At 45.0% G+C, this 13,288-nt stretch overlaps 1 protein-coding gene across 2 annotated transcripts in view; it reads right to left on the reverse strand.

Moving 5' to 3' along the window:
* Positions 1-11,839, reverse strand: part of LOC103187394 (solute carrier family 22 member 4) — a 28,030-nt gene extending 16,191 nt beyond the window's left edge. Inside the window, exons 1-3 of one of the 2 annotated variants that reach the window (XM_007906864.2) lie at positions 11,325-11,839; positions 2,968-3,071; positions 1,421-1,575 (exon numbers count right to left, since the gene is read on the reverse strand). In XM_007906864.2, the coding sequence (XP_007905055.2) occupies positions 1,421-1,575; positions 2,968-3,071; positions 11,325-11,690 (625 nt within the window). In that variant the 5' untranslated portion in view covers positions 11,691-11,839. Of the gene's footprint in view, positions 1-1,420; positions 1,576-2,967; positions 3,075-11,324 lie in introns of both variants that reach the window. The other variant, XM_007906862.2, reaches the window with a different exon arrangement.
* Between the last annotated feature and the right edge of the window lie 1,449 nt (positions 11,840-13,288).

Genomic DNA, 13,288 nt, shown 5'->3' on the forward strand with positions numbered 1-13,288 from the left:
AGCGCTATGTCAAATGCAAGGATTATTATTATTATATTCAGAAAATCGGTACCGAGAAACAAATAGAGAGTTTACATTCCATGCCATACAAATGTAAATGTCCTTACATATATCGAACATGAAATTCAGAAATTTGGAACTGAAGTACAAATGGATGGCACACACTTCAGTGCATGCATATGGAAATTTCCATGCAAACTCTTCATAGTTTGCTTTGGACACATTTAAATGTGGTGACAGGTTTCCATGTGTGTTAGGCTGACCAAACAAAAAACAAAACATATTAGACACTCCAAAGATTGTCCATTTCAGGATGAAATGTGGATCAAATAGCTCAAGGTTTGCTGACAATCTTGGCAGGATGATCTAGTGGGGTGGCAGGGGGGAGATGGGTGGGGGGAGATGGGTGGGGGGAGAGACTAAGGTTACTTGTAAATTAACAATCCAAACTTTGTCTTAATATTTAAATATTATGGAAAAATGGAAGTAAGTGGGGTATCTTCTGATGTTATAAAGTGTTAGCTTTAAAGTGTTTAAAAGGGAGAATATCACTTTAGCAGCTTCCATCCACCCTTTGATACTGTTGAAGATTTCATCCTATGATGTGTGGAGAACATTAAATCTGAGAAGAATGGGCACTTGGATGAGATTTCAAAGTGAGCCCAGACCAATGGATCTATTCACCAGAATTAATCACTGCTGTCAAAGGATGAGAAAAATTGGGAAAAAATGTTTTGCAAGTGTTCAAGTAGGTTTCTACACTTGTAAATGCACCAGAGTTTTCAAACAGTTAATATCTTCAGAAGCTTCAAAGTGATAGTCAGTTGATTCATTGCATAAATTTAATGTGCAAGGACATTTTTTATTTATTAAGTTCATAAAAGACATAATATTCCAGGCAGATGACTAAATAATGTTTGTATTGCCAAACCCAAACCATTCGTTTGCAACAGTCACTATCAGTTCCCAATTCTCTCTAAATCTTCTCTACAACTTCATTGCTCTCTTCCTTGCACATCTAGGCAGCGCTGTTGCACATCTAGGAGATTGGGATGACGCAGCCCACATACATTTCCACAAAACACTTCAACACCAAATGTAATGAAAATACGAGAGAGACAAAAGTCTTCATGATGGCTCCCAATTGACTGGCATTTTAAACTAGATCATCCTGCCAAGAGATTATTACCAAACAATTTAAGGGCTCAAAACATTTACATGGAGATTTTCCCTGTTTTCCTGGAGAAATATTGCAATGCCCAGACATTCCCATCCTTCAAAACTGAGGATGTCACAGTGTCAAGCAATCAGTGGACAACATTGAAAAAATGACAACCAGATTAAAACAGGTGAAAATAAACGAGAGGGATTTACAATAATCGTAAAACACAATTATTATTGTTACATTATAAAAACTTACCTAAAACAAAAGTAGATATATAGATGGAAGAAGATCCAAAACCAACAACAAAGTGCAGTACACAGAACATCTCCCAGCTCTGAGAGGCCGTTTCAAGTAGACCGAAGACTAGCTGCACTGTAATGCCTATAAACAGAGTAGTTTTTCTCCCATACCTTAAAAAGAAAATGCATAATTATGAATTCACAATGTAGTTTTCAGACAACATATGCCCTGGTTCCTGCCTGCCTTATTTCTTGTTCCCCTCCGATGTGAATCATTCACAAGTGAAGCACCTTCTTGTCTCCAACCTTTACAATCTTCATCCCTTATATTAAAACAACTTTAAAAAGAAAATAAAAGGGTGTGGCTAGCAGCAAAGAAATTAAGTTTAGATATACAGTCGTAAAAACACTTTTACTGCAGATATTTTTATTGCATAAGAAAGGGGTAATTGTTGGTGCATTTTCAGACTATGGAATTGGATAGACCTCAAAAACCATTTACAGATTAGTCCTTCAGTGCAAAGTCAAAACACTGATTGAACATAAGTATTAACCAGTTAAACCTCACTGAGCCAGTCTAGAAACTTGGTGTCTTGTTTAACCTTTAAATATCCTTTCTATCTGACATCTGTGCCATGATCCGTTCTGCCTTCTCCTACATCCACAACATCGGCTAGATCTGCCACTTCCTCTCCAGAGACCTTCCACGCATTTATTACATCTAGGTCAACTCCCCACTTGTCGGCCTTCCCAACTCTTCCGTCCACAACCTGCAGATCATCCAGAACTCTGCAGCTCATGGGATCTCCCACACCAGACTCCGTGACCCTATCACCCTCACACTTGCCCGGCTCCATTGGCTCCCCATCCCCCAGAGGATACAGTTCAAAATCCTCATCCTCACCTTCAAGGTCCTCCACGGCCTATCTCCTTCCTACCTCTGTGACCAGTTGACACCGTATCAACCTGTCTGCTCCCTCCGCTCAGCAGGGACTGGCTTGCTACACATCCCCCGCCCGGCTCGCCCCACCATCAGTGGTCGGAACTCCAGCTTGTCTCCCCCCATCCTTTGGAACTCCATCCCATAGTCCCTTTGTCTTGCTCCTTCCCTTGCCTCCTTCAGAAGCACGTCTGAAGACCCTCCTCCTCGACCGTGTGGTCGGCCAACCTCACAACCCTACCCTACCTGCCCACCACACTCCCTGATCCCAACCCCTGCTCAGGTCCAGATCCCTGACTTTGCAATCCTGGGACATCCTCCCAACGTGAGAGGCACTTTACAAGTGTAATTTGTTGTTGTTGCTAAACAGTAGCTAATTAGTTCAAGCCCTGCTCCAGAAAAAATATTGAGCAATTAAATAGTGTTATATTAAGAAACCAAAGCATAGTTGTAATTAATGCGGCATTACTATACTTCAGACAACATGTCACAAGTTTGATTCTACCCTTGTATTTTCTAAACCAGATGGCATCCAGTTCACATATCCCTCCATAGCAACTGAAAACAATTAGGCAACAGGTGTCATTTTTGTTACAATGATTTATCTATTGAAGTGACTGTACCTGTCAGAAAATTGTCCTGAGAATAATGAACCGCACAGACCACCCAAGAAAAATACTGACGTAGTAAATGGTCCTTTCCAGTTATTCTCACAGACAAGATCCCACTGCTCAAAAAGCAAAATAATACATATTAGTGGTGGAGGGGGGGGGCAGGGTCTAAAATGGAATTTAAGAAGAGTTACTTCAGACAGAGTAGTGTGATTGTGAAACTCACTGTCCGAAGCAGTGGTTGAATCAAATAGTGTAGAGGCATTTAAGAGGGAGTAGGAGGGAGTAAGGAGTGACAGGAGACTCATTTGGAGGATAACCACAGATGAGTTGGGGCAAATGGCCTGTTTCTTTGCTGTACAATCTATGTAAATCTTTGTAAATCTGCGTATCTCCTTTCAAGAATTAAAATCTGTATACTAGAAGTGGGATTATTTGAATTCAATCTGTATATGTCAATCAAAACCAGGTTGCATCCAACCAGAACTTGCATTTATGTAGTGCCCTTCACAGAGTGCTTTGACATCTGGCAGTGATTTAATGGAGATGGTGCTAAACGACAAGTTGGCAAAGTGAGATGACTGTTGATGACTCAATACTAATAGAAAGGGGGCTTGATAATAATAATAATAATCCTTGCATTTGATATAACGCCCTACAACAACAACAACTACAAAATTAAATTTTTATAGCGCCTTTCTCATCGGGAGGACGTCCCAAGGCGCTGTCTTATCAGATCTTTGAGACGTCTCAAAATGTTTCAGAGAATATACTGTAAAGTGAATGGACTGTATATTTTGTGGGGAAAACACAGCAGCCAATTGTACACAGCAGTGTCCCACAACCAGTCTTGGACTGAGTGACAAATTGATTTTTTTTAAGGAATTATTACCCCTAGAAAAGCAATCCGCCAATTAACTAACAACTGGATTCTTATTTACTGTTAGGTAAACAGGTAAACAGAGGCATGTCGAGTAAAGAAACTTGCCCAATATTTCGACCTGTCAGGAATCAAACCCATGTCTCTCACTTGTGAGGCAGATGCTCTAATCACTGAGCTAGAGGACTCCAAGTTGGATCTACAATTTAAGTTGAATCAATTCATTTTGGAAGATAGCAACACATCTTTAGAAGATACTGTCATTTGTGAAACTTAGTTTATACTAACAGGATCACACTGCAAAAAGCTAAAGTGGATCTCTTCTTGTAACTCTTTAGATCAGGGGTGGACAAAAAAGGGGTGCCATATCCGGCCCGCCAAATGATTCTATCTGGCCCGTCATTGTGTCTAGCAATAGAAAAAATTATAGTTCGTTCAATCCCAGAATGTCACACAAATTTTGCATTTGAATCAGAGCGGGAACATCAGCCAATCACACTGATATTTTCTCGATTCTCACCCTGGTTCACCAGCCCCTCTGCTTGTCTGCCAAACACACTTGGCTCAAATCCGGCCTAACGGTCCACCGCTACATCTGGCTGGATCTCATCAACAATTACCGCTCCGCTCTCGCCTCAGCCAAATCAGCCTTCTATTCCAGGTTAATCCTGAAGGCAAAAGGCAATCCCAGGCTCCTGTTCTCCACCATTAACTGGTTCTTCCGCCCTCCCCGACACGCCTCGCAGATACTTTCCACTGACTCTCACTGCGAGAAAATGCTGGACTTCCTTGAGTCCAAAATCAAGGGAATCCGTTCAGCTGCCACTGCCCTCCCAACTTCCAACCCCTCCCTATCCACACCCCACACAATTACCCATCTGACAATTACCCATCACTCCTTCCACACCTTTGAACCTGTCAACCCTTCCTCTGTCTTCAACACGGTAACCTCCATGAAGTCCACCACCTGCTCCCTCAACCCCATCCCTAACCCTCTCCTTAAATCCCAGCTCCACCTCTTTGCCACACTACTTGCCGACATTATTAACCTCTCCCTGTCATCTGGAACTGTTCCATCCCCCCTCAAAACAGCCACTATCACCCCCACCTTGAAGAAACCTTCCCTTGACCCATCACAGCTATCCAGCTACCGGTTCATCTCAAATCTCCCCTTTCTATCCGAAGTCCTTGAGAGAGCCGTTGCCTCCCAGCTTCGCTCTTTCCTCTCCTCCCACTCCCTCCATGAACCCCTCTAATCGGGTTTCCATTCTGCCCACGGCACGGAAACTGCTCTAATCAAGCTTACAAACAACATCCTGACTATGTGTGACCAGGGCTCCCTTTGCCTCCTCGTTCTCCTCGACCTCTCCACCGCCTATGACACTGTGGACCACTCAATCCTCCTCCACCGCCTCTCCTCCCACCTAACCTTCAAGGTTCTGTCCTTGTCACGTTCAGGTCTTACCTTTCACACTGCCTCCACTTCTTCTCCAGCCCCCACACCGTCTCGTGCAATGTTCTTCAGGGCTCTTTCCTCGGTCTCCTCCTCCTCACTCTCTACATGCTCCCCCTTGGTGACGTCATCCGCAGACATGGGGTAAATTTCCATATGTATGTGGATGACACCCAACTCTACCTCTCTGCCTCCACCATGAACTCCAGGATTATTGGCATTCTGACCGATTGCCTGTCCGACATCAAGTCCAACATCAAATCCAACTGAACATCAGCAAGACTGAGGCTCTCCTGATTGGCTCGCGCTGGCAGCATCAGCCTCCACAGCTGCACACTCAACCTCACTAAGCCAGTCAGAAATCTGGGTATCTTGTTTGACCCTGAACTGTCCTTTCTCCCCCACATCCGCGCTATGACCGGTACTGCCTACCACCATCTCCGCAATATTGCTAGATTGTGCCACTGCCTCACCCCTCAGGCTGCCGAAACCCTCACCTCACCCATACATTCATCACCTCAAGGCTTGATTACGGGAAATCCCTCCTCATCGACCTTCAGTGTTGTGGAAAATGGCAGCACGTATACCTTTGACTTAACCTAAGCAAGAAATGTTCATCTACTGCTCATGAACTTATAAACTTTGATATTGCCTTTGATAGTGTCATTACAGTGTGATTGCTATACATGAGCTTAACAACAAATACTGCTTGTGAATATCTCTTGCTTCGGTTCATTTGGTTCAGCAAGTAGTACAGATATTGTTTGTCATAACCTTGCCTATTGTAATTATGTTATTGAACTAATGCAAATTTTCTACCTTATTAGGTAATGAGCTTTAAAATGTAAAATACAAGTGACTTTGGTTCCTCTGTTCACGGGTTCCTAATATAAAACCTTGGCTAAACAGAATAAACTCGTCTTTTCTGGTCACATCTAGATGTTCTAGATGACAACGGAAGGGTCAACTTTGACCATACCTTCAAACCTGATATTTTTGGCACAATCAGATGGGATCTGAAATAAGAACCAAAGTTTACAGATCGGAATAGAATAAGAAACGTCTGGTATCAGAAGGAAGGGGCATTACTTAAAAGTGTTAATATGCCACAGTTATAAAACTTAAATGTGTGACTAAGCCAACCAGTAAATAAAAAGAAAAAGTGTTTTACTTAGAAGTGTTAACACACCTATGCTTAAAAGTGTTGATACGTTCGTCATTTTAGAGCTAAAGAGTCCTGGGCCACGGACTACCCAAGAGATATTATTAGTCCATAAAACTGGAACAGAAGAACACTGTCTTATTCTGTCAATAAGCAGTGGGATTGGAAAGATGCACCATGGCTAAAATGGAAAATTGGTTGGATAATTTTGCCACCGAAAATGACATGGATAAGGACAATTAATTAATAATCTTAATGCATGTAACACTCTGGGACGCTACACTGCATGAGGGTCGCTATATAAATACCAGTGGTTGCTGTTGTTGATGTTATTGAGCTATACATCAACATGACTATGGTTAAACAAGACAACTCACAATTGCGAGTGGAGGTGATCAGTGCAAAGCAGATAATCTCATTGCAGGCAGCAGTTGCAGACTGAGATGCTTGGAACAGCGTGTTAGATAAACAATTGTAGGATAAGGCTGTAGAACTAACCGGGTCTGAAATAACTAAATCAGGTGTCGCAGCTGCTCTTATGCATGACTTAAACCCAGCAAGAGAGTTCACTACTGTAAAATGAATTGGCTGTGAACCGCTTTGAGATGTCTCACCAACATGATGAGGAGCTACATCAAATACAGGGATTATTAATCATATTAAAACATTATTAACCTCTAGGGTTAGATTGTTTGATCCTGAAAACACTCACTTTTTAGGCCTTTGAGATGCGTGCAGAGTGCTTGTCAATTCTATGGGATCTCTAATGTGAAAGACAAACTCACGGTTCTCCAAATTACACTGCCGTTAAACTTCCGGCATCAGTTACCTGTACACTTTGGCTCTGGCAAACAATATTAACAAGAAGATGTTGCATAATCTCTCCATTCCAGGAACTAACAACATTGTTTTGGTTGTGTCATCTACACAACCTTTGTACAGCGAAAATTAAACATTACCACATAAACAAAATTCTACCCAGTCTCAGCACTTCCCATTCAACTTTGTGAGTTGGATCTCTCCAATCAAAAGTTACTCTCTCAACTGGATCTTAAACCTCCACATGAACAGGCAGACAGAACCACGGTTTAAAGTGTCACCCATAGCACGGCACCTCTCCATACATGCAATATTCCCCAGCGCTGCTTTGAAATCTCAACCTATACTGCAAACTAACAATTTTGATGACTACTGACCCAGATTACAACAATAACAGCAAAGATTTTACATTGATATACCACATTTCAAGTCTGGACGGCATCCTAAATTATTGCAGAGCTGGGGGGTGAGGGAACTGAGGAAGGTGGGGGTGGAGGTGGAAAAGGTGACCAAAAGTGTGATTAGAAAAGAAAGGTCACAAGGTTCCTCCTTTATAGAGCCAAGGTCTTGGGGATGCATCAGAGAGGCTTCTCCAACCCATTTGCAATGTCCAGGGTCAAGCAGTGAGGTGGATTTGTAGCAAACATGGGAAGCGGCTGAAGGGAGGGAGGGCTCCTGCCAACAATGACCTGTCATTAAGCACCCAAGAGGCATAGTCGGCTTCGCAGAATCTATTTGCTAAGGCCCCTCACATGAGGTCTTTATTATCTGTACTCACCCTCTGGAACTCCATCCCGCAGTCCCTCCGTCTCGCCCCCTCTCTCGCCACCTTCAAGACCCACCTCAAGACCCTCCTCTTCGACCATGCTGTCGATCTCCCTGCTTCCCCTCCTGCTCTCCCCCACCCTGACCCTCAGCTTGGGTCCATAACTCTGTCTATCCAGTGCCTTGGGACGTCCTCCCAACATGAAAGGCACTATACAAATGTAATTTTGTTGTTGTTGTATTAAGAAACTGGTGCTAAGTAAGCCTGGTATGCAGCCTTGGATTTAGACTTCCAGAACATCAGGGTGGTTGTTACATCACAAGTTGTCCTGTGAAGGTCCTCCCATCACACTGAAGGTAGATGTCCACCAGATAGCTGATGAAGAAACTCTATGTCTTGTGGCGACAGCTGCTGGAAGGCATTGCATGGAGGCACATGCCGCCGAACACACCTGGACCAAATCAAACCTAACGTCCATCAGCAGATCTGGCTAGAACACAGCAAGACTTATCTCTCTGCCCTCGCCTCCGCCAAAGCATCCTTGAAGCCAAGTGCAATCCCAGGCTCCTCTACTGCACCACTAACCGCCTCCTCCATCCACCTTTATGTGCCTCATACATCCTCTCCTACAATTTTAACTGCGAGGAGATGTTGGACTTCCTCGAATCTAAAACCAAGGGGATTCACTCAGCTACCTTTCCCCTGTCTACTACTACCCCACCTCCCCCTCATGCCCCGGCCCCCACCCATCCCTCACTATTACACCTTCAACCCTGTCTCCCCCTCTTCCCTCATCTCCATCATCTCAAAAATGAAGCCCACCACCTGCTCCCTTGACCCCATCGCCACCCCTCTCCTTACCTCCCAGCTCCACCTCCTGGCCCCTCTTTTAACCAACATCATTAACCTCTCCTTAGCCACTAGCACTGTTCCCACACCCCTAAAAACAGCTGTCATCCCCCTATTCTCAAAAAAAATCCCTGGATTTATCCCTATTCTCCAGCTATCACCCCACCTCCAACCTCACATTCCTCTCCAAGGCCCTGGAATGAGTCATTGCATCCCAGCTTCACTCTTTCCTCTCCTTCCATTCCCTTTACAAACCCCTCCAATCGTGTCTCTGTGCTGCCCACAGCACGAAAGAACAGCCTTGGTCAAAGTCACTAATGACATTCTGTCCACCTGTGACCAGGGGTCTCTCTGCCTCCTTTCCACCTTAACCTTTCTGCTGCCTTCGACACTGTCGACCATTCTATCCTCCTCCACCGCCTCTCCTCTCAGCTCAACCTTCACGGACCTGCCCTTGCCTGGCTCAAATCCTACCTCTCCCACAGTCTCCACTTTGTCTCCTCTAATGGCTTCTCCTCCAGCCCTGCAACATCATGTGTGGTGTCCTCGAGGCTCTGTCCTTGGCCCTCTCTTTTTCAACATCTACATGCTCCACCTTGGTGACATCAACCGTAGACATGAGGTCAACTTCCACAGGTATGCGGTTGACACCCAACTCTACCTCTCTGCCTCCACCCTCAATTCCAGGACCACCAATAATAATGTGGTCACTGAATCCATGTCTGTCTGTCTATGGGACACTGCTGTGTCCAATTGGCTGCTGCACTTCGCCCACAAAATATACAGTCAATCCACTTTACCGTGTATTCTGTGAAGCCCTTTGAGATGCCTCAATGACATGGAAAGCGCTATGTCAGATGCAATGATTATTATTATTATTATAAGGCATTATGCCAGATGCAAGGATTATTATTATTATTATCATTGGCGGATGGGACTCTCTGCCCCCACCCTTTGACTCCATTCTACAATTACTCCGCCTCGTTCCCTCCCATGCCTCCTTCATGGCCTGTCCCAAGACCCTCCTCTTCGACCATGCCTTTGGTCATGCTCCTATCCCTACCCTCCACCCCTCCTGATCACAATCACCAGCTCTGGTGCCTGACTTTCCAGCACCTTGGGACATCCTCCTGACATGAAACACACTATACAGATGCAATTTGTTGATTTTGTTGTTGTTGTCAACACACATTCATACATCCAGTGCCTGGAATGCACCTTCATTGGCTTGCAGAGAAGTAAACAGCTGCTGTTGTACCTCTGTACCTCCAACTAGTCAATGGGAAGGATTGTGTGCTCGAGCTGCAGAGAGGAAGATGGTGGCAATACTCTCACGCATTTCATATTGAATTTGTGGATAGCAGACATAATGAACTCCTCGTGAGCCTCTTTTGAGCAGCTCAGCATGAAATGCGCAAGAGCATTGCCGCCATCCTCTTGCTCACAGCTCAGACATTACTCACAGCCCGCAATTACTTGGTTTAGGGTACTGGATTCTGAAGCTCATTGCAGGATCTAGCCGGAATAGACAGAATAGAAGAATTAATACAGGAGGCCCACAACATTTTGCAGACTGGTAGCACAAAATCAGATGATGTTGATTGGGATGACTTAAATAAAGAAGTTAAGAAGTAACCATGGCTAGTTAAAAATGATGTAGGTGGGACGCATGAAAGTCGCAGTTTGGCTTGGATATTCATAAGCATGGTGATGGGTTTCCGCATGAGTCAGATACCCGGCTGACCAAAAAAAAGGTTGTAATCGAGCCAGCCCTCTGTGGTGGTCTCAGTTACGTTATTCCTGATCCAGGTGGGTCCGTAGTATTCCAGGGCACTGCTGATGACAGCACAGCCAGGCTGGCTTATCAGCAGGACTTGGAAATGCAGACCAGTCACCGGGGTCAGGGTGTCATCACACTCAGCTTAGCAAAGCCCTAACAGGTAGGGTGGTCCTAGCTGGACAAGCAGGGGAAAACTTGCCAGACAGCGATATGAATGGCAAGCTATGCGGTTTTAGCTAGTTAGACTCCAGCAGTGTTCCAAAGCACACTTGGGGTCCCCAAGCCTTGGCTCTTCCCAACCTGTGCATAATACTTTAATAAATCTCAGTTTGGTTTGGATGCTCTTAAGCATGGTGACGGGTTTCCGTATGTGTCAGACACTTGGCTGACCAAAAAGAAAAAAATATTTTCCAGGCAGGAGAGGGGGAATCTATTTTGTCACTTGAACAAAACACAAAATACTGCAGATGCTGGAAATCTGAAACAAAAACAGAGGTGGCTGGGAACACTCAACAGGTCAGGCAGCATCTATGGAGAAAAGAAAGTGAGTCAACGTTTGGGGTCCACAATCCTTCGTCAGAACTGGTTTCTATTTTGTTACTTGGCCAAGGGTATCATACCAGATAGTGATGGATGAATAAAATCATTCACAATTCTTACCTGAGTGACAATAGTAGAGATGTACCTGTCAGTGCTGTACTCCCAGCCATCCACACAGGGCTCAGTCTCAGGTGTTGTGGCATTTAAAGCATCTGTTGCAGGAGTTTTGTATCTTCTACATCGACTGTAGATCATCTCACCATCCACCTCCTCTACAGGCAGCAGTGAACTCAGATTAGCTTCTCCAGTGGTTCTGTTCAGAGAGTCAGGCAGACGGCAGTGGTGCTGAGGGGTGTCTGCCAGAAACACCATAGACAGACCAGTGTAGCCGTTGTGCAAAACGATGAGACTCAACAGAAACAACACAGTTCTCTGGAAGGTTCCCCAATCTCCCAGGAAAGCGATGGCTTCATCATAGTCTTGCATTGTCTCAAGTTTCGAAATGCAGGAAAAACTGCCAAACAGCTGACACCACAAGTCACGCAAATACACTCAGCAGTTGGCTAAAAAGAAACCTCTTGAAATAAAGGTAAAATGAGAGCTGCATTGCAACCAACTTCCACTGTGCAGCTCCCTTTGCCGGTGCTCAAAGGTCATTCACACTGCGTGATAACACAGGCGATGGACCTGTAAATCTCTCCATTCCTGACATGTCAGAGCCCCGCCTCCAACTTAAAGTGTTCGGGTTCAAAACGTCCTGAATTAAATTCAGGGGGAATGTGTGGGACAGTGATGCGCTGTGTTACTGTGTGGGACAGTGATGGGCTGTGTTACTGTGTGGGACAGTGATGCGCTGTGTTACTGTGTGGGACAGTGATGCGCTGTGTTACTGTGTGGGACAGTGATGCGCTGTGTTACTGTGTGGGACAGTGATGCGCTGTGTTACTGTGTGGGACAGTGATGCGCTGTGTTACTGTGTGGCACAGTGATGCGCTGTGTTACTGTGTGGGACAGTGATGCGCTGTGTTACTGTGTGGGACAGTGATGGGCTGTGTTGCTGTGTGGGACAGTGATGGGCTGTGTTACTGTGTGGGACAGTGATGGTCTGAGTTGCTGTGTGGGACAGTGATGCGCTGTGTTACTGTGTGGGACAGTGATGCGCTGTGTTACTGTGTGGGACAGTGATGAGCTGTGTTACTGTGTGGGACAGTGATGGTCTGAGTTGCTGTGTGGGACAGTGATGGGCTGTGTTACTGTGTGGGACAGTGATGGTCTGAGTTGCTGTGTGGGACAGTGATGGGCTGTGTTGCTGTGTGGGACGGTGATGGGCTAAGTTGCTGTGTGGGACAGTGATGCGCTGTGTTACTGTGTGGGACAGTGATGGGCTGTGTTACTGTGTGGGACAGTGATGGTCTGAGTTGCTGTGTGGGACAGTGATGGGCTGTGTTACTGTGAAGTACAGCAATGTGTTCTGTTACTGTGCGGGATCATGATGTGCTGCGTTACTGTGTGGTGTGCGTTCCATGGGCTCTAATCTTATGCAACAGTCTTTTATGTGGCACCTTGTCGAATGCCTTCCAGAAATCCAAATAAACCACATCTACTGGTTACTGTGTGGAAAAATTATTTGCTGTGTTACGGTGTGGTACTTAAATGTGCTGTATTAATGTGTGGGATAATGATATAGTGTTACAGTGTGGGATAAAGAAGAGCTGTGTTACTGTGTGGGACCATGATTTGCTGTATTACTCTGAGAGACAGTGATGTGCCATGTTAATTTGTGCGACAGTGATGTGCTGTGTTACTGTGTGGGACAGTAATGTGCTGTGTTACTGTGTGGGACAGTAATGTGCTGTGTTGCTGTGTGAGACATTGATGTGCAGTGCTATTATGTGAGTTAGTGATATACTTTAATACTGTTTGGCATTTGTTTTTGGGACAGTGATGTGTTGTGTTACTTGTACCAGAGAGGATAGACTTCAAGATTCTCACCCTTGTATTCAAATACCTCCACTCCTCTGCACCCCCCTACCTCTCTGACCTCCTCTCTCCTCACAACATTGCCCATTGCCTTTGTTCCACTG

This window comes from Callorhinchus milii, unplaced genomic scaffold (assembly GCF_018977255.1).
Source record: "Callorhinchus milii isolate IMCB2004 unplaced genomic scaffold, IMCB_Cmil_1.0 Scaffold1, whole genome shotgun sequence".
NCBI classification, from domain to species: domain Eukaryota; kingdom Metazoa; phylum Chordata; class Chondrichthyes; order Chimaeriformes; family Callorhinchidae; genus Callorhinchus; species Callorhinchus milii.